This window comes from Rhinoderma darwinii, chromosome 3 (assembly GCF_050947455.1).
Source record: "Rhinoderma darwinii isolate aRhiDar2 chromosome 3, aRhiDar2.hap1, whole genome shotgun sequence".
Taxonomy (NCBI): domain Eukaryota; kingdom Metazoa; phylum Chordata; class Amphibia; order Anura; family Rhinodermatidae; genus Rhinoderma; species Rhinoderma darwinii.
The window spans coordinates 233,649,479-233,677,123 of NC_134689.1; the positions used below are offsets into that span (position 1 = coordinate 233,649,479).

The following is a 27,645-nucleotide window of genomic DNA, read 5'->3' on the forward strand; positions in this document are numbered from 1 at the left end:
TAAAGTTACCTAATACCAATATCCACTATGCAAGGAACAAATATCACCATACAGTTACTGAACAAAATGTAGTATACCAAGGCCAATATTACCAATGATACCACTATGCAAGGGACAAACAATACCGCCACACCATGTCCACATATTACCACTACATAGTGAGGCCCCATGCACACGACCGTGCCCGAAATCTTGGCCCACAATTGCGGGCACGGCCGTCTACTTACGGCCGCCCGCATTTTCGGCCGCATCTACGGCCCGTAAAACATGAAAAAACGGACATGCTCCATAATTCCCGGCACAGTTCTACGGCACGGACACCCATCCGTAGAGCTATGGAAAGGTGTCCGCGGCCTTGTGTGCATGGGGCCTAACTGAATACACTAGCATACTGCTACTGAATAATACCTCCACACCATGACTACATATTACCACCACATAGTGACTGAATAATACCACCATACTGTTACTGAATAATACTTCCACATCATGACCACATATTACAGCCATATAGTCATTGAATAATACCACCATACTGTTACTGAATAATACCTCCACATCATAACCACATATTACCACTACATAGTGACTGAATAATACCACCATACTGTTACTGAATAATACCTCCACACCATGACCACATATTACCATTATCTAGTGACTGTATAATACCACCGTACTATTAGTGAATAATACCACCACACCATGACCACATATTACCACCACATAGTGACTGAATAATACCACTATACTGTTACTGAGTAATACCTCCACACCATGAACACATATTACCACTACATAGTCACTGAATAATACCACGTTACTATTGCTGAATAAGGCCCCATGCACACGACCGTAAAAAACCTCAGTTTTTGCGGACCGCAATCGCGGTCTGCAAAAACGGACCCATTCACTTTCATTGAACGCGGACACCTTTCCGTAGCACTACGGAAGGGTGTCCGTGTCGTGGAAATGTTCCGGGAATTATGGAACATGTCCGTTCTTTTGCATTTTGCGGGCCGTGCTCCCATACTTTGTATGTGAGCATGGCCCGAAAATGCGGCTGGCCATGCCCGCAATCGCGGGCCATGATTGCGGGCACGGTCGTGTGCATGGGGCCTAATACCTCCACACCAATGGCACATATTACCACCACATAGTGACTGAATAATACCACCGTACTATTAGTGAATAATACACCACACCATGACCATATATTACCACCACATAGTGACTGAATAATACTACTATACAGTTACTGCATAATACCTCCACACCATGACCACATATTACCACTACATAGTCACTAAATAACACCACCATACTGTTACTGAATAATACTTCTACACCATGACCACATATCACCAACATGTAGTCACTGAATAATACCACCATACTATTACTCAATAATACCTCCACACATGACCACATATTGCCACCACATATTGACTGAACAACACATTCATACTATTACTGAATAAAACCTCCACACCATGACCACGTATTACCACTACATAGCGACTCGATAATACTACCATATTGTTACTGAATAATGCAGCCTTACAATGACCACAGATTAAAACCACATAGTGACTAAATAACACCACCATACTGTTACTGAATAATATCTCCACACCATGACTACATATCACCAACATATAGTGACTGAACAACACCATCATACTGTTACTGAATAATACCTCCACACCATGACCGCATATTACCACCATATAGTAGTTGAATAATAACATCATACTGTTGCTAAATAATACCTCCACATCGTGACCACTTATTACCACTACATAGTCACTGAATAATACCACCATACTGTTACTGAATAATACCTCCACACCATGACCACATAGTGACTAAAAAATACCACCATACTGTTACTGAATGATACCTCCACACCATGACCACATATTACCACTACATAGCGCCTGTATAATACTACCATATTGTTACTGAACATTGCAGCCACGCCTTGACCACAGATTACCAGCACATAGTGATTGAATAATACCACCATACTATTACTGAATAATACTGCCACACCATGACCACATATTGGCAACACATAGTGACTGAATAATACCACCATACGGTTACTGAATAAAATCTACTATACAAAGACCAATATTACTACCATACAGTGAACATGTAATGGTAGATACCAGTCCTACACAGACGCTCTGCAGACCATATGAGTGAATACAGTATAGTTACATCCAATGACTTACAGGGGGAGTCGTTATCTTTCCTTTCTTTATGCGAGCCAGATGGCCATGACGACTTCTTCTAGCTCCGACTTGCAGAATTTATAGCACAGACATCTTCGTCTCTTTGATTTTCTGAGCATACTCTTTGCATATTCTCAAACATTAATAGTAACAGGAGGAGTCCTTTTTAGTGCTGCATATAATAGTTAGCTGTCCCTATGGTAGTTAAGTGCCCCCAAATGGTAGTTAGGTGCCCCATGTGGTAGTTAGGCCCCCATATGGTAGATAGGCCCTCCTATATGTAGTAAGGTACCCCATATAGTATTTAGGCCCACATATAGTAGATTGGTGCCCCATATAGTAGATACATACCTTCATATAGTAGTGAGGCCCCCATATAGTGGTTAGGTGCCTCCATATAGTGAATAGGTGACCTCATATACTAGTTAGGTGCCCCCATATAATAGATAAGCATACACATATAGTAGATAGGTATGCCCATATAGTAGATAGGTGCCCCCATATATTAGATAGGTGTCCTCATATAGTAAATAGTGGACACCATATAATATTTAGGTTGTTAGGGCCCATATGGTAGATGGGTGAGACCCATATACTAGTAAGACCCCCATCTTCCATTAATAGTGCCCTCTTTCGCACCAATGAATATAAAAAAAAATGGAAACCCTCCTGACCCCGTTTCCACGACGAGCTGCAGTGTCTTCGGCCTGCTGCTTGGTGCTGGCAGTGCAATGCAGTGACGTCATCATGCTGCCTGTGCCGGGGCATCCGGCTGACATTGTCAGTGTCCTCATTAAAGGGGTTTTCCAGTCCCTAAAAATTGATAGCCTATCCTAAGGATAGGCCATCAATAACTGATCGCTCGGGGTCGGGACCCCCACCGATCAGCTGTTTTGAAGGGGCCACAGCGCTCATACGAGTGCTGCTTCCCCTTCATTCCGGTCACTGCTGGTATTGTGAATCGCCGACGCAGCAGTAGCGGCTATTCACAGTATTATAACCTTCACCCATTGAAGTGAATGTGGCCCCTTCTAAACAGCTGACCGGCGGGAGTCCCGGCAGTCAGACCCCGATTGATGACCCCGATATGCTGAGGATAGTCCATCAATTTTTAGGGACTGGAAAACCCCTTTAACCTCAATAGGTCACAGGCCACAGAAATAGTGGCGGGCAGGGAAGAAATGGCACTCTACTCTACATAGTAAACTAAGCAGTATTTGCTTAGGGGCCCCCTTCCTATCCAGGCCCTGTTGCGGTTGCACCCTCTGCGACCACAATCGTTACGCTCCTGTGTCTAGCTATTGGTGTTGCATACTTGTTATACATGCTATTCTTTTGATTCCGTCCCAAAACATACATCTAAAGTGTTCAGTGCTGGTGAGAAGAATCCGCTTCTAGTGTGCTGATTCTTAGTTGCTGGACATTCTGAGAGGGAATCAAAAGAACACCAGGGGACACAGAAGACACATATAAAGATTTATCTGTGCATATAGTGTATATTGTGTTGCTATCTGGTCTTATCTGAGCCTCCAGCGGTGCAATAAAGATGTTATTCGTCATTAAACTATACCCAGTAATAATAATGGGATAACTGCTGACTATGTCCAAGTCTATACAGCAAAGCTGAAAAGTGATATGCAAACAGGAAAAATCTATCTGTTGTTGTTTGCTCCAGAGGGCAATGTGAAAACTTGAATATTTCTGATTTTCTTTATAGGAAGAGTCATATAAAAACAAAGAAAATATGTCTATAATAAAAACATAATTTAATTAACATGCCATTTTGTGATGATACATTCACTTTAATTAATAACTGACATTATTTTACCCAGTAAATTCATCAATACGTTTTTTTCAGGAGTCTGAATTTATCATTGTGCATGCAATTAATGTATAAAATAGAAATTAAACAACAAAAAGTTGAAAAGAACCATCCGCTTAATGATTCTTCACTGGCTGTTCATATCTACAGATGTACCAGAGTCATGTCCCCTATTAAAACAACTGGGCATCTGACATCATGATAACATTTACTAAAATATTCTCTGTAGGTTTATGGACCCTTTAGGTGTTGTATTAGATCTGCTATTTGTAGACATATTTTTCATGAAGGCAAGCAGGCCATGAAAAAAAGGAATTGCTAAAATGAAACATGTTATTATCCTCTATTATACACGTATGTAAAATAGCTTGTTCATAGTTTTTCTCTGCTCAGTCTTTAATTTTATTTATTCCACCAACTTGAAAATCCAATAAACAACTTATATAAGAGTAATTTAAAGAAAAAGTATATACAGTATGTTTCTGTAATGTGATTTTAATAATTAAACCAATTAACTCAATGACAATAGTTATTTCTCAGATTTGTTCAGATGTTTATATGCATACAAAGATTAATTTCTGCCTGTCTATTATTTATATTGCATTAAAGCTCCTGTCCCTCCTGTAACTAACTTCCGTATTATAGAAGAGAGACTTTTTAGCTTAAAGGTGGCCTGGACTCCTCCTTTGGGGAAACTCGATGGTTACAAAGTTTATATTCCAAGATGTAAGTACCATAACATAATATTTCCTTTTTTGGAAAAATACCTATTGTGTATTGAGGTAGATGTAAATGCTTCAGGGGTGTGTATACCGTATTTAAATACCAACTGTATTGGATGGGTGGTTTCTGAAGCATAAGGCAAACATGTCTGTCACCAGCTATTAGTAAATTACCCCAAAAATTTAACTGGCATGTGGATGTAGCGTAAAGTACCCCACACTGCAGATGTGTAAAGTGTTCATTTTAACCATTCACTAGGTTATCCCTTAAACAGAGACTAAGACACTTCAGCAAACATGACAGGGTTCATCAGTACATGAGCAGTCCACATGCCCCCATGCCACGAACAAGGACAGTTCTTATGCTATCCTTGAACTAAAGCCTGAAACAAAATCACAACTCACAGCAGCAACATCACTCCGTCGCCAACAAGATACATTGGGTACATTTGTGTCTTAAAGGGTGTAGGGACCACTTCCAACATCTCCCGTAGAAGAATAGCTACTATATAGTCATTGGCTCAGATTTACCAAGGCTGGTCATTCATACGCCAGTCTTAGGGTATGTTCACACGGCCTATTTACGGATGTAATTCGGGCGTTTTTGCCCCGAATTACGTCTGAAAATAGCGCCTCAATAGCGCTGACAAACATCTGCCCATTGAAAGCAATGGGCAGACGTTTGTCTGTTCACACGAGGCGTATATTTACACGCCGCTGTCAAATCACGGCGCGTAAATAGACGCCCGCGTAGAAGAAGTGACCTGTCACTTCTTTGGCCGTAATTGGAGCCGCTATTCATTGACTCCAATGAATAGCAGCGCTAATTACGGCCGTAATTGACGCGGCGTTCAAGCGCCTGCACATGCCGGTACGGCTGAAATTACGGGGATGTTTTCAGGCTGAAACATCCCCGTAATTTCAGCCGTTACGGACCCCCGCCGTGTGAACATACCCTTAGACTGAAGCCTGCTGGAGTAAGATATAACAAATTTATTATGAGCAGGCATAGATTTCTGCTATAAATTGCGTCAGTTTCTGGCGTAAATTATAGTAAATTTGTTCTCCCGATTCCTTCCATTAAACCCCACTGACTTTTTTAAAGAGTGCCGAGAGCGGCGTAAAGGGGTAACAAGTTGCACATTTGATATGTGCCAAAATTTGCAACTTTTTACCGACTTTTTACTGCCAGGTGCTTCAACTTTTTAATATATTCCCTCCATATTTTTGGTATTGCCACTGGTGCCAAGTGATTTTTTTGCTCATCATGTAGTTTCAATCAATATAAATAATTATAGATATTTAAGACTTTTTATACATATAATGGACAACTGCAGGATAAAGGGCACATGGCCAGACCATGTGAACGGGGCCTGTACAGCAGTGTACGAAGGCCATTAGGCTCCCCATGAAATCGGAGGGATAAAGAGGTAAAGGCATTAGAATACAACAACAAATTAACGTTTTCTGTTTTCTTAGCTAACAGACCTGGGTTTACCTATGAACAAATTTTAAATGGAGATATCTCATCACATGCTATTGATAACTTAGAGGAAGACAAAGAATACAGTGTCAGCATATACGCCGTTTATCCAGAAGGACCTAGCAAACCTGTATTAGCAGTGGGCCGTACATGTAAGCAAACTGCATCAATTTTGTTATTTTTTTATTATCCACACATGTGCAGTTACGGGTTGGTCACACAGTGTTTATGGTTATTTTTGCTTACATTTTTATAGTGAAGTTGCTGTCTGTCAAAAGTTTGACACTGCAGAATGTCACAACTGGAACTATTCGAGCACACTGGACTTCAGTGCAGGGAGCCACAGGCTATCGACTTACTTGGTCATCTGCAGGTTGGGACACATTGTAGTAATTCTTTTTGTCTTTCAACTGATTAGTAAAAATGGATCGCAAATTAGTTGGTTAATTTGGAATATTGTTGTCATAGATTTTCCATTAACAGGGCTACGTATATAGTATGTACGCAGTATGTAGCCATTGGTCAAAGCCCAGTAATATAACAATGCTATGCCATACCAGTATGAAAGGTTTGGTAAATTAGTGGTGTCACAAAAAAATTATATTATTATAAGTTTAAATTCCAGCACATTAATTATTTATTGGTAAACCATGCAGATTTTGACAAAATTCGCCAACAATCTAACATGCATGGGAACGGCTCCACCATGGATAAATAATTTGTATTTTAACCTGTCCAATACCTTTTTGTCCCGGAAGACAAGTGGTGTTCCGATGACAGCTATCATATATGCTATGTGTATGGCCACTTTAATTTTGAAGAGAGTCTGTAACCAGGACAGACAACTTTAATTAGTGTTTATTTCTGCACCTGCTATGTGCCCCCCCCCCCCAAAAAAAAACCACTCCCTTTCCCCAAAAAAACACTTCACTATGTCAATTGCTCTAGTGAGATCTTGTGGACATATCTATATTAAAGTGCTGTAGATGTGACCATTTCATTCTGTTCTTCCAACCAGCTGAGCAAAATGCTCAATTTACATAAAGGGTACGCTTTCTTAAAAGGGTTGTTCAAGATATAATGATTTTGTGTTAATACTTGTAATTTATAAATGTAAATACATTTGTAATATACTTACCTTTTCCAAAGTGGCCCCGTTTCCAGATCCTGCCCTGGGGTACTTGACGAGTGACGTCACTCTCTGCACTGGCTCTGGCCGCTTTGTTGATCTTGAATTATTTTCCGGGTATACGACACGTCACTTGTGACGTGGTGTATACCGGCTTGTTCTGTTGTAACGCGCATGCGCGGCCCCTGCTGTTATCTCGAGAACAGCAGGAACCGCGAGAACAGCAGTGACAGCGCATGGGTGTTAAGGGCTGTGAAGCAGAACAAGCCGATATACACCACGTCACAAGTGTACCCGGCAAAGAATTCAAGATCAACAAAGCAGCCGTAGCCAGTGCAGAGAGTGACGTTACTCGTCAAGTACCCCACGGCAGGATCTGGAAACGGGGCCACTTTGAAAAATGTAAGTATATTACAAACGTATTTACATTTATAAATTACAAGCATTAACACAAAGTCATTTAATCTCGGACAACCCCTTTAAGGCACCATGGACAACACCCGCTGGCATGTTTTTCCTAGGGCAACTGTTAAATGCACGAAGTTAGAGGTGTCTATCATGTCGATAGATTCACTTTGAAATGATTAAACAGCACTTCCCAACTTTGTTTCCATGAGGCAACTCCTGAACAATGTTTTTTCTGCCTGACATGTGTTGGCTTATTTGCCAAGCATCTTAGAGCAACCTGAAATAATTTTTCCTTCCCCACTGTAAAACTTTATGTTTCTATGTACTGGTGAATCCCTGGCCAGAAATCCTAGCTGGGAAACACTGGTCTAAAACTTTAAATATAGCGCCATCTTGATTATTATGACGGTTAGGATTTTTTACGTTGACCCTACAATTATGTCTTATGTTATTATTGCTACGCTATCGAGGCTGTCTACTTCTGTTCACATCAGCGTTGGCTTTCTATTGAGGGGTTTCGTCTGAAGTTTCCGTCGGGAGAACTCCTCAACGGAAAGGCAAACGGAATCCTTAGCTTCCGTTTGCATCACTATTGATATCAATGGTGACGGAAACATTGCTAATGGTTTCCATTTGTCACCATTCCGGCAGGTTTCCGTCTGTTTGACGGAATCAATAGCGTAGTTGACTTCATAATGCTTATTAGAAACAAGCAAACAAATAAATAAAACAAATGAACAAATGGATTTTTTTAATCATGCAGAGGGATTTGATCAAAATGTCAACCTGCCAGACAGCTACTCTCAGTACCTGATTCAAGGACTACGTCCTGACGCCGAATATACAGTAACTGTCAATCCAATCTTTGTAGACATAGAGGGCCCTATAGTAACTGCTAAAGTTACAACATGTGAGTATAACTTTACTTCAAGTGTTACTGAATAGCTAATATCATGAGGTTTAATATAGTCTATAGTAAACTATGATTACTTATTCAGTTGTATTTTACAAATTACATACGTTCTTTTTGCTGAACATATTTTTAGTGGCTTCAAGCTCTGTACAGACTCTAAAAGCGAGTCCAATAAACATCAATACAGCACTGATATCATGGAATGCAGTTCAGGGTGCTACAGGATATAGACTGGCATGGGGCCCAACTCCAGGTAAGTTAGAAAATGATTTGTATATAAGTACAGGCTAGTACCGATACACATAAAGGTATAAAGGGAATCAAACGCTTGATGTGTATTTCATACTGTGTAGTTGATTTTTCTGATCTTAATTAGCTTGGTAGGCAACATGAAGACATAAGAACTTGCTGTATGTCGCTTGTGCAGGTTTCTAGTCTTTTACTTCCTCTGCACAGATTCTGCACTCAAAATCTGCCAGAAAGGTACATTACATCTGGTGCTTGTCAATGGTGTTTACAAAACCCAGTTCACACATTGCAGAAAAAAATCTGCGCAGATTTGAGTCATGATGCAGCATTTCAAATTTGTAGCATGCCCTATATGGCACAAATTCATTGTGGACTTTTGACACAAATTTCACCCTTTTGAAATGCAATAAAAAATATGAAGGGAAATCCGTGGTAAAACCCTAAGGGCAATTTCAGGCCATTTACGCTGTAGAAAATATCCGCCGTGTGAGCCTTGATTTTTTTTTTAGCAAAAGCAACCTAGTCTTCAGCAGCACTGCTACTGGTCTAACAATGAGATCATAATCTGATATGATGAGGTTAACATTTGACAAGTTACAATATTTAACAATATGTAATGTTAAATACTTTTGTGTAAAAAAAAGACAAACGTATTTATGATACCTTTATTGGCTAACCATAAAAGTTATAAATGCAAGCTTTCAGAGCGCAAAGACCCCTTCTTCAGGCAAGTTTACAAAATTAATCTATAACAATATAATAGTATATATATATAAAATAAGATGAATACACATCTGCACCATCTGTACCAAATGGACACAGCTTTTTATTGGTCAGAATAGGTCTCTTGCAGCACACAGGGGGAGTAAATATTTGGTAAATTCTATATTTAACAGGATTGTGAAGACACACAAAACACATAGTTTTCACTCCCAATAACAATGTGTTAACAATTTTGTTAAAAACAAAAAAACTTTATTAATGTCACTAATATGAAGGAATATTTATTTACTGTATCTACCACATACAAAACAGACAAATAGTGAATTAAAAAGTGTCCATGGACTGCCAGTGATTGACGATATTTATAAAGTCGTACTAATAAGGTAATTAAAGATAGATCTTTCGGGGAAATTCACTATTGTTCATAATCCCTTCTAAAGAATTTCATGAATTACTGAATAGCAAATGGAGGCATTCCTCTCAGTAGTACCATAGACCAAAAATACCAGTACCATATTCCATGGATTACTAGTTATTTGATGGAGGTTTTCCTCCTAGTGGTACCCTAGAGCTAGTGACAAAGGACAAACATTTGGATATTGTCCTATAATTATGGAGAATTAAATTGTCAGAGGAATCAAGAGGTTTTCTACCTTAAAAATGGAGGCATTCCTCCCATTGATATTAATATGAGTGACCAATTACAAGTATTGTCCTATAATTCTAAACTCCTCAGGATAAAGTGTCAATAACTAAAGAAGGGAGGCATTCCTCGAATTCATTCTGCAGGCTGAGCTCAGCGTTCACTTCTATCTCTGCCCTACGTAAGTACCTATAAGTTGTCCGGCTAGTGTTCAGGAAGGCTGTAAAAGGGAATCAATTTTAATGCACTAATCCATGTAGACTAGCCAGACAACTTATAGATACTTACGTAGGGCAGATATAGAAGTGAACACTTTAATGTTCACATGAACCTCTAGGAACAGAGTACTGTTTATTTGAAAGACAAAGACATTGGTGATATATGATATTCCACTGACACCATGTGGTCTGCTACCATGACACCAAAAATGACCAAATAATATGAACAAGACTACTGGCAGATTCTACTAATACAATATGTGAAGTGTAGGCTGGAAACTTGTGGTCTAACTGTTTTTAAACTTTTCAAACTCTAGCCAGCATTCTACGAAACGCCAAAGTGTCAAAGGGCAATGTGTGTGCTATCCAGAACAACTGTGTTGTGCAGCTATTTGAGCAGAGGGCTGGTCACGTGGATGTGGCAGTGCGTCCTGATGTCTACATGTCACTGAGGGTGTAGTAACTAGACTCGGGGGAAGGCTTGGGGACTGCTGTCAGCTAAGGGGTATATAAACCTACAAATTAATGGGACAAAGCACTGTGGTCATAGAGTATAAAAAAAATCTTTATTAACATATAAAACACATTAAAAATAGAATCCCACAATGGATAAAGCGACATCACCGGAATAAAGCATACAGAAATAACATATCTCCAAGGCAACAGTATACATATCATAGATAAATATCATATATAAAGTGCTACATGCTTTATAGGGTTGCAAGGGAACACGTAATCTGTATGGAGTAGGCACAAAGATATACAAAAGTATATAGGGATATAAATGGCAGCGTGTAATAACATGTATCAAACAGTAAATGAAGTGAAGTACAATGCCTCATTACATACCCATCTGTATGTTGTAAACCGGGTTGGTGCCATATATATATATTTTTTACTTTTCCTTTCACCTCAAAGAATTTATTGGCAGAGATCGTCCCCGACAACTTGCACTGAATAGCACACTTACTTCTTTTGAGCTGAAAAACCTGGTACACAACACAGAATATGTGATCTCTTTATACGTGCTCTTTGGTTCTGCGGTGGGACCAGGAATCTCTACAACTGTCCGAACCTGTAAGTATTAAATTGATTATTTTATATTAATTTGCAATATTATTTGCATGCAGAACAATGTACATGAATTTTATTACCAGTATGTCAAGAATAGTACGTACTGGTATTTTTTAAGGCAAGCATAAAGTAGCCCAGTATGCAGCACTGTTCTTGCTGTCAAAAATACCTGAACCCCAATGGAAACCTAATGGACCCCATTGATTTTACATTTATATGTTCATACTGCGAAAATTGTTTACAGTAGGATGTCTGCAGTATGATGCAAACGTGCAAAACTTTTGAGTTTACTATTAATTTCGATAATGTGTTAAAAGGGTTCTGCGACAAATTGCCCCCAATGATCACCAAGTCCCCATTTCCTAGCAGAGAAGTGACTGCAGTTACTCTTCTTTACAGTATATGGGAGTTATGAATACATACTCCTTCCCGGCTGGGAGCAACATATTTTTTATTGAGTCCTTTATTGGAAAACCCATTTACATCTCAGAGAAGTTCTAGACTGTGTGAAATAAACATGCTACAGGTGTAGCCATCTTTATCTAAGAATGAACTGTTACCTATAGTAACAAATAGAGGTTGGGTCTGAATTAGGAAAATACCCAATGATGTGATGAACTTTGATTTCAAACTGCTTTGTGCCATCTTTAGCCTGGATGCCAAACCACCTTGATAAGGCTAAATAGGAACTACAATTTTATATCACATTGTATCCTTTCTGTCTCTGACCATGTATTAGACTAAACAGATATGCTATAATGACTATTATCTTTATTGTATCTGCTAAATGGGTCTTATGGTACGGTGAATAAAACTAATATACAACTGTGACAGAGCACAACCTGCTTGGTATTAACAGCATTACATATTCTGCAGCACCTCTCGGATATGTGTCTAACTTCAAGGTGACTGGATACACCAGTACTTCCATTTCTCTGGCCTGGAGTTCCACGATTGGGGCCACTGAATATAAAGTGTCCTGGAACCCTGAAACATCAGGTTAGTTTACTTTACTTTATTATGCTTATATTAATCATTATTACTCTGTAAATATTAGTGCTACTGGTATTTTATTCTATTGTCATTTCATATTCACGATTTAGCAATGCTCTGTCCATCAGAGACACAATTAATTAAAAAATAAGTTCAGGAGAGGCATCTCTATAAGAAACATTTTTATTATCATTACAGACACATCTAAAAATCAGTATTTGGCTCCCAATATCCGGTCGTACCATATTACAAATTTGCAGCCAAACACCAGGTACATTGTGAATGTTCAGGCAGTTTACAGCAACACTGAAGGTTCACCAGCCACTCTGATTCAAGGCACAGGTAAGTCCCAAGTATAATGAAAAGCTATTCTCTAGTTCATGTTTTAAGGCATGGTTTATTATAGTCTTTATTTTTTTTGTTTGTTATTTTTAAGTATACTTCCATATGGATCTTCTGGGGAACATATCACAGTAAGATTTGGAACTTTGAACCCCAGAAACATTCAGAAAGAGTGATATTATTGGCAGCCATATATTCTGCCGTACCTGATGGAGAACGTTCTTTTGTTGCAATAGCACGCTACAGTGTGATCTTTGTGCACCTATATCATCTTTTTATCTTCCTTACACCTCTGGTGCAAAAATGCGGCAGGCAGATTTTTTTCGTTCTAATGTCACAATAAATTTACAGTATTAAAGGAGTTTTTCCATCAGGGACATCACAGGGACAACACAGAGCGGCAGAGCGGGGATTAGGGGGCCCCGTTCTAGAGACAGGTACGGGTTCTAGAGGTGGGACCCGCATCTATCTGACATTTATGACATATCCTGTGGATATGACATCAATGTCCCTGATGGGAAAACCCCTTTAATACAATTACAAATAATCTTAATTTCTACCCTGCTCCTGCAGTAATTGCTGACCAAAAGAGGTGCAGATTTCAACTATGTAATGTGAAGCATTTTCTGTAACTTATTTAAATGTATTTATGTTTTTCTATGCATGCGATATAAGATAATGGGCAGCATCATGGCACCAATGTCACTGGCAGCTCTATTCCCTATATGGATACAATGTTTTCCATTCAACCCCTTTAGATAGGAATTGCTCAGTGATGCTGGGGAAATGTAGCATTACATGATTGCAATTCAGATAAATGGTGCCCATATAATACCTGGCTGGCTCGAATCTGCCAGAGCGGTTTCCACTCATAGCTCTCCATTGTGCCTCAAAGAGAGAGCGGTCCCCGAGCGGATAAATTCCCCTCTATGATGTCGATATGCCCTTATGGGTCTTGATGAGAAAACCCCATTAAGAGGGTAAAAGTGGGTAACGTTTCTAACTAATGATTTCCGTTTGTCGATGACTTATTACTCTATGTTGTCTTCTCACACCACCATCTACAATGTGCTAAAGGAATATGAAAGTACTTAGCCCTACCCAATCTCCAAGTTTATACACTACAATCATGGATCCAGGATGCTTCTCTCTCTGACTCAGACATATCCTTCCTCCAGGCCCACTTTCCTTTCTAGTTGAAGACCTCCTATATTAAGTACCTAGGCACCTTTCTCTCTGCTGGCATCTCTACTCTTTACGACCTAAACTACGCCCCATTGATCAAGGATCTGGTATACTTTACCAAATGAGGCAAGCTTTCCCTATCTTAGTTCAGGACAATGGTAGCCCTGACAAAACAGATAAAAGCAAGGGGACATATATACAAAAACACCGAAAAAGGCCATACTTACAAATGGACACAGCCAGGTCAGAAACGCTGAAGAAGGAGAGTGAGCAGGTGCTTTAAATAATAATAGCCACTCCCACTAGTCTTGAGGGGAGTGGTGTGTGGTGCATGGGATGTGTAGTAAGAAATAATAAATGAATAGTGTATGTGCCAGTGTAATAATATAAGTGAAATATAGGGGGCAGTAATGAGTAAAGTGCCTCAGAAATAAATGAATAATGGGGTGCAAGTGTGTGAAACATGGAGGGATCGTGTGTAAGTCATGAGGCACAACGTGTATAGCCAGGTAGAAGCCTATTTGTGACGCCTTGATAATTCATAGAGCGGGCTACCCTGCTTGCTAAGCCAAACAACAGCACACCATGCTCTCCCAGCATCAAAGACCCGGCTGTGTCCAAATGAAGCAAATATAAGTAATAAATACCTGGGGTATTAGTGATCATTTTGGCCAAAAGGACGAAAGCTCGCAATCCACGACAAGGATCCCCAGACTTGCGAGTCCCTAACTCCCTAACTTGAACGAAAAGCTCCTGATGCACAGACAAAACAGATAAAAGCAAGGGGACATATATACAAAAACACCGAAAAAGGCCATACTTACAAATGGACACAGCCAGGTCAGAAACGCTGAAGAAGGAGAGTGAGCAGGTGCTTTAAATAATAATAGCCAATAATAGCCCTAAAGATGGACATCTTACCCTAGCTTTTATACCGCTTTTAAACTGCGCCAACTCCGGCAAAGTGACAACCATTTAAACTACTCGATAAGGTTTCTTTTACACAGGTAGACAAATTGCCCACGAGCGCCAATAGACGATATAGCACATTGTTTAGACCTACAGCACAAGCCCTGTATTTACATGTTATTGTGTGGTTCCTCGTTACATGCGATCGGTCGTGCGATTACCGTCTCCTCCTCCCCTCCTGCCTAAGTACAAAAGTTAGGCAGATGCCTGTTTACACTCGTCCATATACTGACAATGAACAACGTTTGATCTTTATACATGTTTATATCGTGCAATGAATGTGAATGATTGTTCATACGCATGATCGTTTAAGCTAATATCGCCCCGATGTAAAATTCCCTTAGTCTAATGCTACACAGCGACTTTGGCCGCAACACAGGTGGCATGTGCGACCTGTAGCACAGACAATGTCACCGTGTAGCCCTGCCCTAAAGCTTGAATCAGAGTGACGCCAGTCTGACTTTTCATGATTCCTTTAAACTTGCAGACTCCAATCCAGTTCAGCTTATTCCTGTTAAAGACTTGCAGATTATTGATACTGAAGTCAACACTCTTAAACTATCATGGAAGAAAACACCTGGAATAACTCACTACAAAATTTCATGGGCACCATTTAATGGTAAGCACTTTTTATAATAAAATAACATTTTCAAAAAATAAATATTACTTATAAATAAATATTGATATCATTCTTTAAACTACAGTAATTATCACAAAATTATTAACCCCTTTAGGACACAGCCTGTTTTGGCCTTGTGGACACAGATGATTTTTCAAATCTGACATGTGTCACTTTATGTGGTAATAACTCCGGAATGCTTTTACCTATACAAGCGATTCTGAGATTGTTTTCTCGTGACATATTGTACTTTATGTTAGTGAAAAAATTTGGTCGATAAATTCAATATTTATTTGTGAAAAACTTCAAATTTTAGCTAAAATTTGCAAAAATTAGCATTTTTCTAAATTTGAATGTATTTGCTTGTAAAACAGATAGTAATATCACACAAAATAGTTACTAGGTAACATCCCCCATATGTCTACTTTATGTTTGCATCATTTTTTTTCACGTACTTTTATTTTTCTAGGACGTTACGAGGCTTAGAACTTTAGCAGCAATTTCTCATATTTTCAATAAAATTTCAATAAGCCATTTTTTCACGGACCAGTTCAGTTCTGAAGTGGCTTTGAGGGCCTTATATATTAGAAAGTCCCCATAAATCACCCCATTTTGAAAACTGCACCCCTCAAGGTATTCAAAACCACATTCAGAAAGTATTTTAATCCTTTAGGAATTAAGGCAAAGTAGAGGTGACATTTACAAATTTCATTTTTTTTGCCGAAATTAATTTGTAATAAAAAAAAATCTGTAACACAGAAGCTTTTACCAGGGAAACGTAACTCAATATTTATTGCCCAGATTCTGCAGATTTTAGAAATATCCAACATGTGGCCCTAGTGTCCTAATGGACTGAAACACAGGCCGCAGAAGCAAAGGAGCTCCTAGTGGATTTTGGGGCCTCCTTTTTTTAGGAATATATTTTAGGCACCATGTCAGGTTTGTAGAGGTCTTGTGGTACCTAAACAGTCGAAACCCCCAAAAAGTGACCCCATTTTGGAAACTACACCCCTCAAGGCATTTTTCTAGGGGTATAGTTAGCATTTTGACCCCACAGTTTTTTTGCAAAATTTAGTGGAATTAGTCTGTGAAGATGAAAATCACCTATTTTTCTGTGGAAACATAGAATTTTTTTCATTTTTACAAGGAATAAAGGAGAAAAAGCTGCCCAACATTTGTAAAGCAATTTCTCCCGATTACCGCAATACCCCATATGTGGTCGTAAACTGATGTTTGGACCCACAGCAGGGCTCAGTAGGGAAGGAGCGCCTTTTGGATTTTGGAGCGCAGATTTTGCTGGATTGGTTTTCAGTGCCATGTCGGGTTTGCAACGATCCGGAGGGACCAAAACAGTGGAAACTCCCCAAAATTTACCCTATTTTGGAATCTACACCCCTCAAGGAATTTTACTAGAGGTATAGTGAGCATTTTGGCCCCTCAGGATCATTTTTAGAGCTAAAGTGACCAAAAAACAGCGATTTTGGCGCTTTAAATTCTTTATTTATTACAGTGTTCACCGTGCGCAATAAATTCAGTTTTAATTTATTCTGCCGGTCGGTACGATTACGCCGATACCATATGTGTATAGTTTTTTTTAAGTTTTGCAGCGTTTGCACAATAAAATTACGTTTCTATAAAATAATTTATTTTCTGAGACACGCTATTCTGAGCCGCAACTTTTTTATTTTTTTCGTCAAAAAAGCTGTGGGAGGTCTTGTTTTTTGCGGGACAAGTTGTAGTTTTTATTGATACCATTTTGGGGTAAATGCGACTTTTTGATCACTTTTTATTCTATATCTTGGGAGGGGTGGTGACCCAAAAATAGCGATGCTGACAGTTTTCCGTTTATTTTGCTTGCGGCGTTCACCGTGCGGAAAAATGAACATTATAGTTTCATAGTTTGGGTCGTTACGAACACGGTGATACCAAATATGTGTACTTTTTTTTAACGTTTTCATTTTTTCCCTATAATAAATGACTTATTATAGGAAAACAAAACCTTTTATTTTTACACTTTTATAAAACATTTTTATAAATTTTTTTTTACTTTTTACACTTTATATTTTTGTTTATTCATTTTTTTTTACTTTTTAAACTTTATCTTTTCGACCTGCAGCTTTGATCGCTGCTAGAATACATTACACTAACTAGGTAGTGTAACGTATTCCAACTGTCAGTGTGACGTCACAGTCACTGACAGTTGGTCTACGAGGATCAGCAGAGGCTGATCCTCATAGGCTTCCATACATGGCAGACCCGGATGCCATTACAAGCATCAGCAGCCCCCACAATTGCATGGGGGCTGCTGATGTGGTACAAACCCTGTACATGCGGAGATCGCAATCGAGCCCCGCATGTAACGGGTTAATTGCCGAAACCAGCGGCGATGACACTGGAGTGTCAGCTGTCGGGGACAGCTGATCTCCAAGTTCCCGATGCACACCTTGTCGCCGACAGTGTGCATCGGGAACGACACGGTGACTGGTAGACACGGAAGCCATTGTTTGGCTTCCGTTTGCCATACTAACTATCGGCAGACCCCGCAATCTGCCGATATGCTAGAAACCCCTAAAATTCGCCGATTGCAACCGATCGCCGAATTTAAGGGGTTAATTCGCCTAAATCAGCGGCAAAGGACCGCTGGCCGGCAAGAGGGGAGTGTCAGCTGTCGGTGACAGCTGACCTCCCGGTTCCCGGTGCACACTGTCGCCGACAGTGTGCACCGGGAAAAACTCAGTAACTGTACGTCCTCGTGCGGGAAGTAACCTCACGCAACGACGGACAGTTACGTCCTCGTGCGGATAGGGGTTAATTTACACTATAGTTTGCATGTTTACTATAGTTTGCACTATGTAAATACTGACATAAGTTTTTCTCGTAATATTACGTTTGGAAGTAAAGTTTCAAGTTTTTACAACATATTACTAATATATTACGCCTTGTATTAATTTATTTAAATCTATGTACATATTTGTGTCTTTTCATATTAGCTGAATTATTCAGAAAGGTTAATAATTTCTTACTGTTCACATTAAGCCTTAGTTCTTTTTTGACAAACAGAATAACATAACATGATGCACTATTGTATCCAGTAAAAAAACAGAAGCTTAATTTTATAATTCTTACAAATCATCTGTTATAATTTTTTGAGAATATTCAACTGATATTTGAAGGTAATAATTGAGGAAATCGGAAACCAACAATATATTTTATCACTAGGTGGTGCTAGAAACTCAAAGATTGTTTCTGCAGACTCTTCATTTTTTTCAATACCCGACTTGAAGGAGAGTGCTACTTATAATATCTATGTATCAACTATTGTTGGAAACCGAGAGGGAAGTCCTGTCCTTATTACAGCAAAAACGTGTGAGTAGGCAGTAGGGATTTGTCTATTGATAAGATTTACAAAAGAGTTGGTGCACACAAATTATAAAAGGGTGCACACACACGAAACATGTTTACTTTATGAGAACATAACAGTATATTTATGCAACTATATTTTTATGCAACTATATTTTATGGGGTTGTTTATGCAGCTATATTTTCATTTTGTATTCCTTCCATACATTTTTTACCAAAAATGGGAATAGACCCCTGAAGCTAATGCACGTGGGAAAACTTTATTTTGAGAGGGATTTTCCTACTGCCCACATATCCAGATAAGTTAAAACAAAACACTATCAATTCTTCTAGGTACACTTGCAGAGTCATGCATTTTGTAGGATTATAGTCAGGTGTATGATTAACCAATTATACCAAACAGGTGATAATGATCATCATTTTCATATGTAGTTTTAAATACAGTCATTAACTGTAACAGAAACAGCTGTGTATGAGGCTAAAAACTGGATGAGGAACAGCCAAACTCTGCTACAAAGGTGAAGCTGTGGAAGACAGTTTCAGGTCACAGGTCCACCAAGGCAACACTGAGCATAGCAACAAGACATAAGGTAGTTATACTGCATCAGCAAGGTCTCTCCCATTCAAAGATTTCAAAGCAGACTGGGTTTTCAAGCTCTTATGAAAAAGCCCAAAGGAATGGGCAACATTGAGGACCGTAGATGCAGTGGTTGGCCAAGGAAACTTAATGCAAAAGATTAAAATACACATCATACTTACTTTCCTTCTAAATCAAAAGATGTCCAGCAGTGCCATTAGCTTGGATCTGGCAGAAACCAGTGGGTCCCATGTGCACCCATCTACTGTTTAGAGAGGTCTGGCCAGAAGTAGTTTTCATGGAAGAATTGCTGCCAAAAATCCATACCTTCGACATGGAAGCAAGGACAGGTGACTCAACTATGCACGAAAACATAGGAACTGGAGTGCAGGAAAATGGCAGAAAGTGCTCTGGACTGATGAGTTAAAATTTGAAATACTTGACTGTAATAGAAGGAAGTTTGTTTGCCGAAGGGCTGGAGGATTGTACAATAATACAGGCAACAGTGAAGAATGGTGGAGGTTCCATACAAGTTTGGGGCGTTATTTCAGCAAATGAAGTTGGGGATTTGGTCAGCATTAACGGTGTCCACAATGCTGAGAAATACAGTCAAATACATATCCATCTTGCAATACCATCCGGGAGGCGTGAAATTAGCTTCAAATTTATTCTGCAGCAGGACAACGACCCAAAACATACAGCCAATCTCATTAAGAACTGTCTTCAGTGTAAAGAAGAACAAGGAGCCCTGCAAGTGATGATATGGCCCCCACAGAGCCCTGATCTCAACATCATTGAGTCTGTCTGGGATTACATGAAGAGACAGAAGGATTTTTGTTGAAGCCTACATCCACAGAAGATCTGAGGTTAATTCTCTAAGATGTATGGAACAACCTCCCTGCCGAGTTCCTTCAAAAACTGTGTGCATGTGTACCTAGAAGAATTGATGCTGGGTTAGAGGGAGAAATTCCAGTGATACAAATCCACGGCAATGTAATAAAATCTTTGCTTTTTTATTTCAATATTTAAAACATCCACGGCATTACCAAGGAACACACCTTACGCGTTTCGGATAAACATGCTTAGTCATAGCTGAATTAGTCATATAAGTATTGATGCTGTTTTGAAGGCAAAGGGTGGTCACACCAAATATTGATTTGATTTACATTTTTCGTCTGTTCATTCACTTTGCATTTTGTTAATTGATAAAAAAAAAACTATTAACACTTCTTCTGTTGTGAAAGCATTCTTACTTTCAAGCATTTTTCCATACTGACTAAAACTTTTGCACAGTACTGAATATAACATTTCAAGAATTGTGCCTTGAAATTTACCTTTTCTTCCAAATGTATCTGATTTTAATATTTATTTGGTTATGTAGTAGACCTACCAAAAGTGGACTCCTTTGAAGTTAGAGAAACCATGGAGGATAGTGTGTTACTGAGTTGGACTGGCGTAAATGGGGCATCATCATATCTTTTAACATGGAGGTTAACTTCAGGTAAGGCATTATTTTGCTTTCAGCTAGAGGCCTTCTGCTGTGATACAGTGCTGCCTACATTATATTCTATTATAAACTGCTTAAAGAAGTTGTGTGTGTTTTTTAGTCCCAAGCTCATATGGTGAGACTTGAATTATGAACATGAATAGTTAACCTCCCATGTGTTTTACTACTGGCAGGAGAGGAGGGACTTGCAATGACCAGGAGCATTTTTAAATGTAAATTTAAAAGGACAGTCTTGTATTCAAGGTCTTCTCCCCCATAAATGACCATAAAACACGTACTTTGAAATAACTGCTTTAAATCAGGTATCCATCTAATCAGTGCTCACATTAGGCCAAAAAAACTGTTCCTGTTTTAGTCATTTAAAAACTGCATTGTGGGCCAACTTTAAAGAACTAATTTAGTAGACATTTGTTGCTTATAGCCTAGGTTTACGTTTGCATTTTTTATTTTTCTGTCATACTATAATTGTGGCCTTCATCAGAAGGATATATTTGTATATCAAAGAAGGGATTTAAGCGTATAATGTGAGGTACCCAAAGGTTTCTATGTGCCAAACTATGCCAAGAGAGGCGTCCCTTTGTTATATATTCGACAGGTTTACATCAGAATGTTTTTCCGATGCTATTTAAAATAATGTAGGCTCCTATGTTATTCAGTGCTGCACTAAAACGAATACATTACAATATATGTCAATGGAAAACATATGCAATGATCTGTTATAATCTGATCAGTGTTTTAACAAAAAACATACTTAAAAATAGTGTGAACTCAGCCTTGGGCCTCATTCACACAGTACAGATTTGGTCACTAATTAGCATTTATTTATTTTTTTAATGTAAAAAATCTGTAATGCATCCTAAACACAAAATAAGTATAGTATAATAATAATAATAATGAAACAGCTTGCCAAACAATGTATTTGGGAGCCACGCCCCTACCTTAAGTGACTTTAGGGGCTACTCAGGGCGGTTTTGTGCAGCAGTGAATAAATCCTAGTATTTTCTAGTATTTTCTATGGGAATTAAAATGTCACTATCATTTTATTAAACATTTGACATATCATAGAGGGATTTGAGAAGTTTATATCGGGAGGGGTGCCGATCAATGGGACCGTCCACCATTAGCAATCATTTACAAATGATGTGCTGAGTGATGTGCCCCCTTTCCACCGAGCAGCTGAGTAAGTGGTAGACAAAATACAGACACTCTATTAGGTTATTATTTTAAGTTAGTCATGGCTTGCCGATGAAAGTTAAAAAATGCTGATATCACTCAGCAGAGCTTTAGTGCACCTTCAACCCAGTGATCAAAGGGCGCCTCAGGCACCCAACCCCCACTGATCAAACTTTACTGAAATGACAGGGACCCTTCAGACTGTTGAATAATATCAGTTTGATCAACCTTTATCAGTTCTGTAGGAACATGTTATTTGACAGGTTCTGTTATTTTGTTTTCTTTTAAGCATTTAGTTTAACCATTTCACATCGCTAATCTGTAGATTAATGTCTGGAAAGGGTATTTAAACATGGGGCCCGCTCAGAAGCAGAGTGGGCACCATAGCCGCTGGGTCTCTGCTGTGTTACACAGCAGGGACCCAGAGGCAATTCCTGTGATCAGAAACATCTCTGATCGCAAGCATTTAAACCTTCACTTGCCGGGGTTAGTTGTGAGTACCGGCATCTGAGGGGTCTTTACTTTCACTTTCCCTTTTCTGCCGGTCACCAGCTCCCGCGCGGCGAAATTGCATAAGCTGGTGTGTGCCTCTAGCAGCTGGGATCCTTGTGAACACTCGCAGCACTGCTATAGGAAGATTGCTATTGAGATCTGCCTGTGGAAGGTCTCAAAAGCAATGTACTGATTTTGCCATAGGCTGCTATATTGTGATATTACAGTCTATGGCATAAGTGATCTAATGATCGCAGGGGTCTAAAAATAATAATAAAAAAATGAAAAAAGTTATTTAAAAAAATAAAAATATATAAAAATTCAAATCACCCCCATTTCCCTAGATCACAATAGATATCCCCGCGACTGAAAATGCCCAAACAATAAAAATAGAAATATATTTTTCCAATACGGTGAACGCCGCAGCGGGAAAAAAAGGTCAAAATTTCCGGATCACAGTTTTTTATGCCAGTTCAACCCCCCAAAAATTTAATAGAAAGTGATCGAAATGCCAGACATTCCCTAAAATAGTATTAATAAAAACGAGATCTTTGCACGTACAAAAAGAATTTGAAAAAAGTTATGGGCTTCACAATACGGCGATGCAAAAAACTTTCTTTTTCTTTCAAACTTTTAAAATTTTTTAAAGGTACTAAAACATAACAAAAACTTTTTTCCAACTGCCCAGTACATCACACATAATACTAAATAGTACCATTAAAAGTACAATTTGTCCCGTAAAAATGAAGCCCTCATATGGCTGCGTCAACGAAAAAATAAAAAAGTTATGACATTTTGAAGGCGGGTAGGAAAAAACAAAAGTAGAAAAATTATGATTAGTCTGGCCCTGAAAGGGTTAATGGGTGATGGGTCATTTTAGGTTTCAGATCCAAACAGTTTACTGCAAAAAAAATTAAAAATGCCAAAAAGTTTACTGCAAAAAAAAAATTAAACAAAAAATTCAATCGTGAACATGATGTTACAATTTTGTAAAAAGTTAATATTATTTTGATTCCTTGGGAAAATAGAACTGTACTGTTCTGTATAGACACAAACCTTCAGTTATCTGTTTCCAGTATTGAAAAGGGTTTGTGACTATTAGTGGTGGTTTCAGACGTGGCTGCCAGGAGACTTATTGTAATGCTTTTATTTCTCTTCACAGAGTCTGATGCCTCCATGGAACAATTGTCAGCATCATACAGATCGTTCAGACTCACTGGATTGCAGAATGGAAAAACCTATGTTTTTGCTATAAAGCCATTGTTTGGGGAAATGGAAGGACCAGAGAAAACTATAACCCAAGCCATATGTGAGAATTTATAGCTAAATATGTACATTAAAAAAACTGCTATTTTATTAGTTATGCAAAAATATGCTAATTTACATTCTGCATCTATTGATCACAGTTTCCAAGATCTCTGTAAGTGAATGGAAACATTATTGTATAAGACCCTGTCCTGGTTAGGTGTTTCTGAGCTGTCTCTTGTAAGAAGCTTGCAAGTTAAAATCAAATTGAGGTTTCAGTCTATTCCTGTTCTGGAAACTTTAGAGTTAGGCATTCAAAAAGAACGTTGGCACTATAATACTCCCTTTTGAATTGATTACTTATGATACTGTCTTTGCAGATGGACCAGTGAAAAGACCTGCCATTCCTGCCCCCACTGTCCACGGACCCAGACGGACGACAGCTATTGAAAAGACAACCACATTAAGACCAGTTGAACGTCCTCCACCAACATTACCACAAATTTCTAAATCCACCAGTTCTGCTGCTAGAGGAGCATCAGCATCTGTTTCTGAGCCCAGTAAATAAATATGAATTCCAAATGCAAACGTTTTTCTAGTCCACCTAGTTTTCAAAAGAACTAGACTGTTAGTTATATCATAAGTTGTAGTCCGTAAGCTTGTACCTCCACTGATTTACAAAACTATAGAGAACCCAAAGCCCATTTCTTTCAATGAAAATCTCGGCCACAACTTTCTAAGCAAATTGCCATTGATTTGATTGACCCTTTGCTTAGAATGTTGTGTCAGGGATTTTCAGCAACTGAAATGCACTCGATGGATTTTATCTTCGGATACATAAATATGAGAGATTTTTGGTGGCTTTTCCCTTTAACAAGAAACCAGTTACTTTTAGGAGACAATTACCTGTCCTCGACAGTGTCTTTGTAGATAAAATATGGTTTAAAATTAAAATAAAATGATTAGGCTTTTCCTGAGCATAACATATTCAATATTTACTATGTTTTTTATTTAGTAATTAGGAACTAAATGTTTATGAAATATTAAATCTAATATCTGCCTCTAGAATAACATTTATTCCAATGCCTCTGCTATGACATAGGCTTCATTTACATTTATAGCTTTATTACTAATGTCATTTGTTTCCTTTCCTTCCTAGTCTGTGCGAAATTAAAAGCTGACATAGTATTTCTTGTGGATGAGTCTTCCAGCATCGGGCCGGGGAATTTTAATAAAGTTAAAGATTTTCTCTATAGAATAGTATCGTATTTTCCCAAAATTGGACCCCATGGGACACAGGTAGGACTCAATGCTATAGTTACGTGCTTTTATCAGAGCTACCGATTGGTTATAAATGTTTGGCAATCCTACTCTAGATTACACAATTTGTATTTATGAAGTGACCGTAAATATTCTCACAAGAAATGGTTGGTGACTCGAGTAAAAACTGAACAGTGTTGCCTTAAAATGTATCACTTGGATAGAAAGTTCAATTGCTTTTTTTGAAAGATGGAGGCAAGTACTTGAAATAAAGTGTTCATTTTATGAATATATACTGCATACAATACCTCTTCGTTTATAAGAACATTAGGCCATATTTATCAATGTATTCACGCTAGTCTCTAGTATCGCCACATTGCTATCTCTGAATGAATGGAACTGTTGGCTACTAAGCGTATGTTAACACTAGAATGAAACAATCCCAACGTAAAGGTTTGCCATGTTTCTTTTGCTGGAATAAATTTATATTCTTGGCTAAAAGAAACACAAGAGTAAATTAAAAATATAAAAAAGCCCTTCTACGGCACGTGAGCTCCAAATCCATTATATCCTCTAATGATTTCTTCCATTTAATATGGTTGCCTTACTGTTTTTTCATCTTCATCTAATTAGTATTTGGACAATTTTCTTTTTTTCCATTTAAGATCACCAGCATAAAATAAGAAAAAAGATACTTACCCATTTATTCCCCATAATGATTTTTCCCCTATGTGTGTAGTGTACAGGAATTACACTACTTAACTTATATTTATGATGTTCATGTACCTTTAAGAACATTATTGTCAGATTTTGGACACATAGAACAGGACAGGTTCATAATAGAGCATCTCTAATATGCTTCTGGAAAAGGGGTGGAGCTACAGCCTGGTTGGCTGACCCCTCCCAGTTGACAGTGAGTTGAGTCTAGGGCAGGATGAGGTGAAGTAAGGAAGCTCTCAGCGGTAGTGAGGGAGAGTTTGTGAGTTGAATATTCATTCGACATAACATCTAAGACTCGGTCACTGGCCTAACCTAGCAATTCCTGCAGCTTTCATGCTGCTCTCAAGTTCGGTACCAATAGTTTGGTACCGCGCAGACGGAATAACCAACCAAAAAAGTTGTGCACCCTGCAACTATGAACTGCATATCTAGAATAGCTGATCGGAAGGAAAAGAAAGAAGTGGGAAACCTGCATTGTTTCCCATGAAATCTGCCTTCAGTAAAGGTAAAAGTGAGTTAACCAAGTAGCATCCCTGTCTCCTGCCTTACTGCACTACACCATCAAGGGCACCCCAACATACACCAGGCTGGGAGACAAGTATCCAAGGGTGTGCCCCGTTGGACTACTACTACCACCACCATCCTATGTGCACCCCCTCTTCACTGTGCCAGCCCTGGGAGTGAGAGAAGATTGGTGAGATTACCCTAGCCACTGTGAACACCGTGTTTTACTACTACCTCTAGGCTGCCGCATGTATAAAGGCCTTGTACTTTCTAGCACTGACATACCATAGACAACGTGTCAAACTAAGCCCTTATTGTATATATCGTATAGTACATTAGCGTTACAGAGCGGGAGCAGAATTTTATTTTTTATGTAGATTTATGCTGGTTTCAGAAAGAAATAAGAAAAATCTTAGATGATAATAATAATAATAATAATAATAATAATAATAATAATAATAACACGGAAAATTTTAAAAAAGGTCAACATTGTAAATAAGAATAACTCCCAGGATAACTGAATTCCCAGGAACTAAAATTATGAAAGTGATGTTGCTTCTATTTAAGAAAAATGTAATTGACTTGGAGATCACGTATAAAAAAATGGTGCACTAAGTCAAATATACAAATATACATGACTGTATTCAAGCAAGGTTATATGGATTGTGCTTTATTCCATAGTGCTGACAAGTAATACCTATTGTTTATTAGATTGCTATTGTTCAATACAGTGAAGAACCAAGAACAGAATTTCACTTGAACCAACACAAGGAGAGAAATTCTGTTTTGAAGGCCATTCGCAATATGCAATATTTTGGAGGCAACACCAATACAGGTAAGAACTATGGACGCAATGTAGCAATATATTGTGTTACTCAACAATATTTAAGCATGTTTATCAACGCAATAATGACAGTTTTCTGTTTCATCAAACCACACCGACACCTTTTCTATCACCGATGAAATTTTCAAGGCTTTCAAGTCGCACGCGGTTTAACTTGAGTCCTGTGAAGTCTGTGTTTCTCAGAGGTGTTGTTGCAATGACCTTTACTTTGGTAGTTAATAATTGTATCAC

The 27,645-nt window shown here is 38.6% G+C and overlaps 1 protein-coding gene across 1 annotated transcript in view; it reads left to right on the forward strand.

Moving 5' to 3' along the window:
- LOC142750416 (uncharacterized) overlaps positions 1-27,645 on the forward strand; it is a 372,136-nt gene that overhangs the window by 31,775 nt on the left and 312,716 nt on the right. Inside the window, exons 8-22 of the mRNA XM_075859419.1 lie at positions 4,672-4,788; positions 6,264-6,419; positions 6,524-6,640; positions 8,568-8,714; positions 8,851-8,970; positions 11,469-11,627; positions 12,501-12,623; positions 12,780-12,959; positions 15,601-15,732; positions 18,952-19,098; positions 21,051-21,170; positions 24,004-24,150; positions 24,467-24,646; positions 25,246-25,385; positions 27,282-27,405. Coding sequence (XP_075715534.1) covers positions 4,672-4,788; positions 6,264-6,419; positions 6,524-6,640; positions 8,568-8,714; positions 8,851-8,970; positions 11,469-11,627; positions 12,501-12,623; positions 12,780-12,959; positions 15,601-15,732; positions 18,952-19,098; positions 21,051-21,170; positions 24,004-24,150; positions 24,467-24,646; positions 25,246-25,385; positions 27,282-27,405 — 2,109 coding nt within the window. The remainder of the gene's footprint in view (positions 1-4,671; positions 4,789-6,263; positions 6,420-6,523; positions 6,641-8,567; positions 8,715-8,850; positions 8,971-11,468; positions 11,628-12,500; positions 12,624-12,779; positions 12,960-15,600; positions 15,733-18,951; positions 19,099-21,050; positions 21,171-24,003; positions 24,151-24,466; positions 24,647-25,245; positions 25,386-27,281; positions 27,406-27,645) is intronic.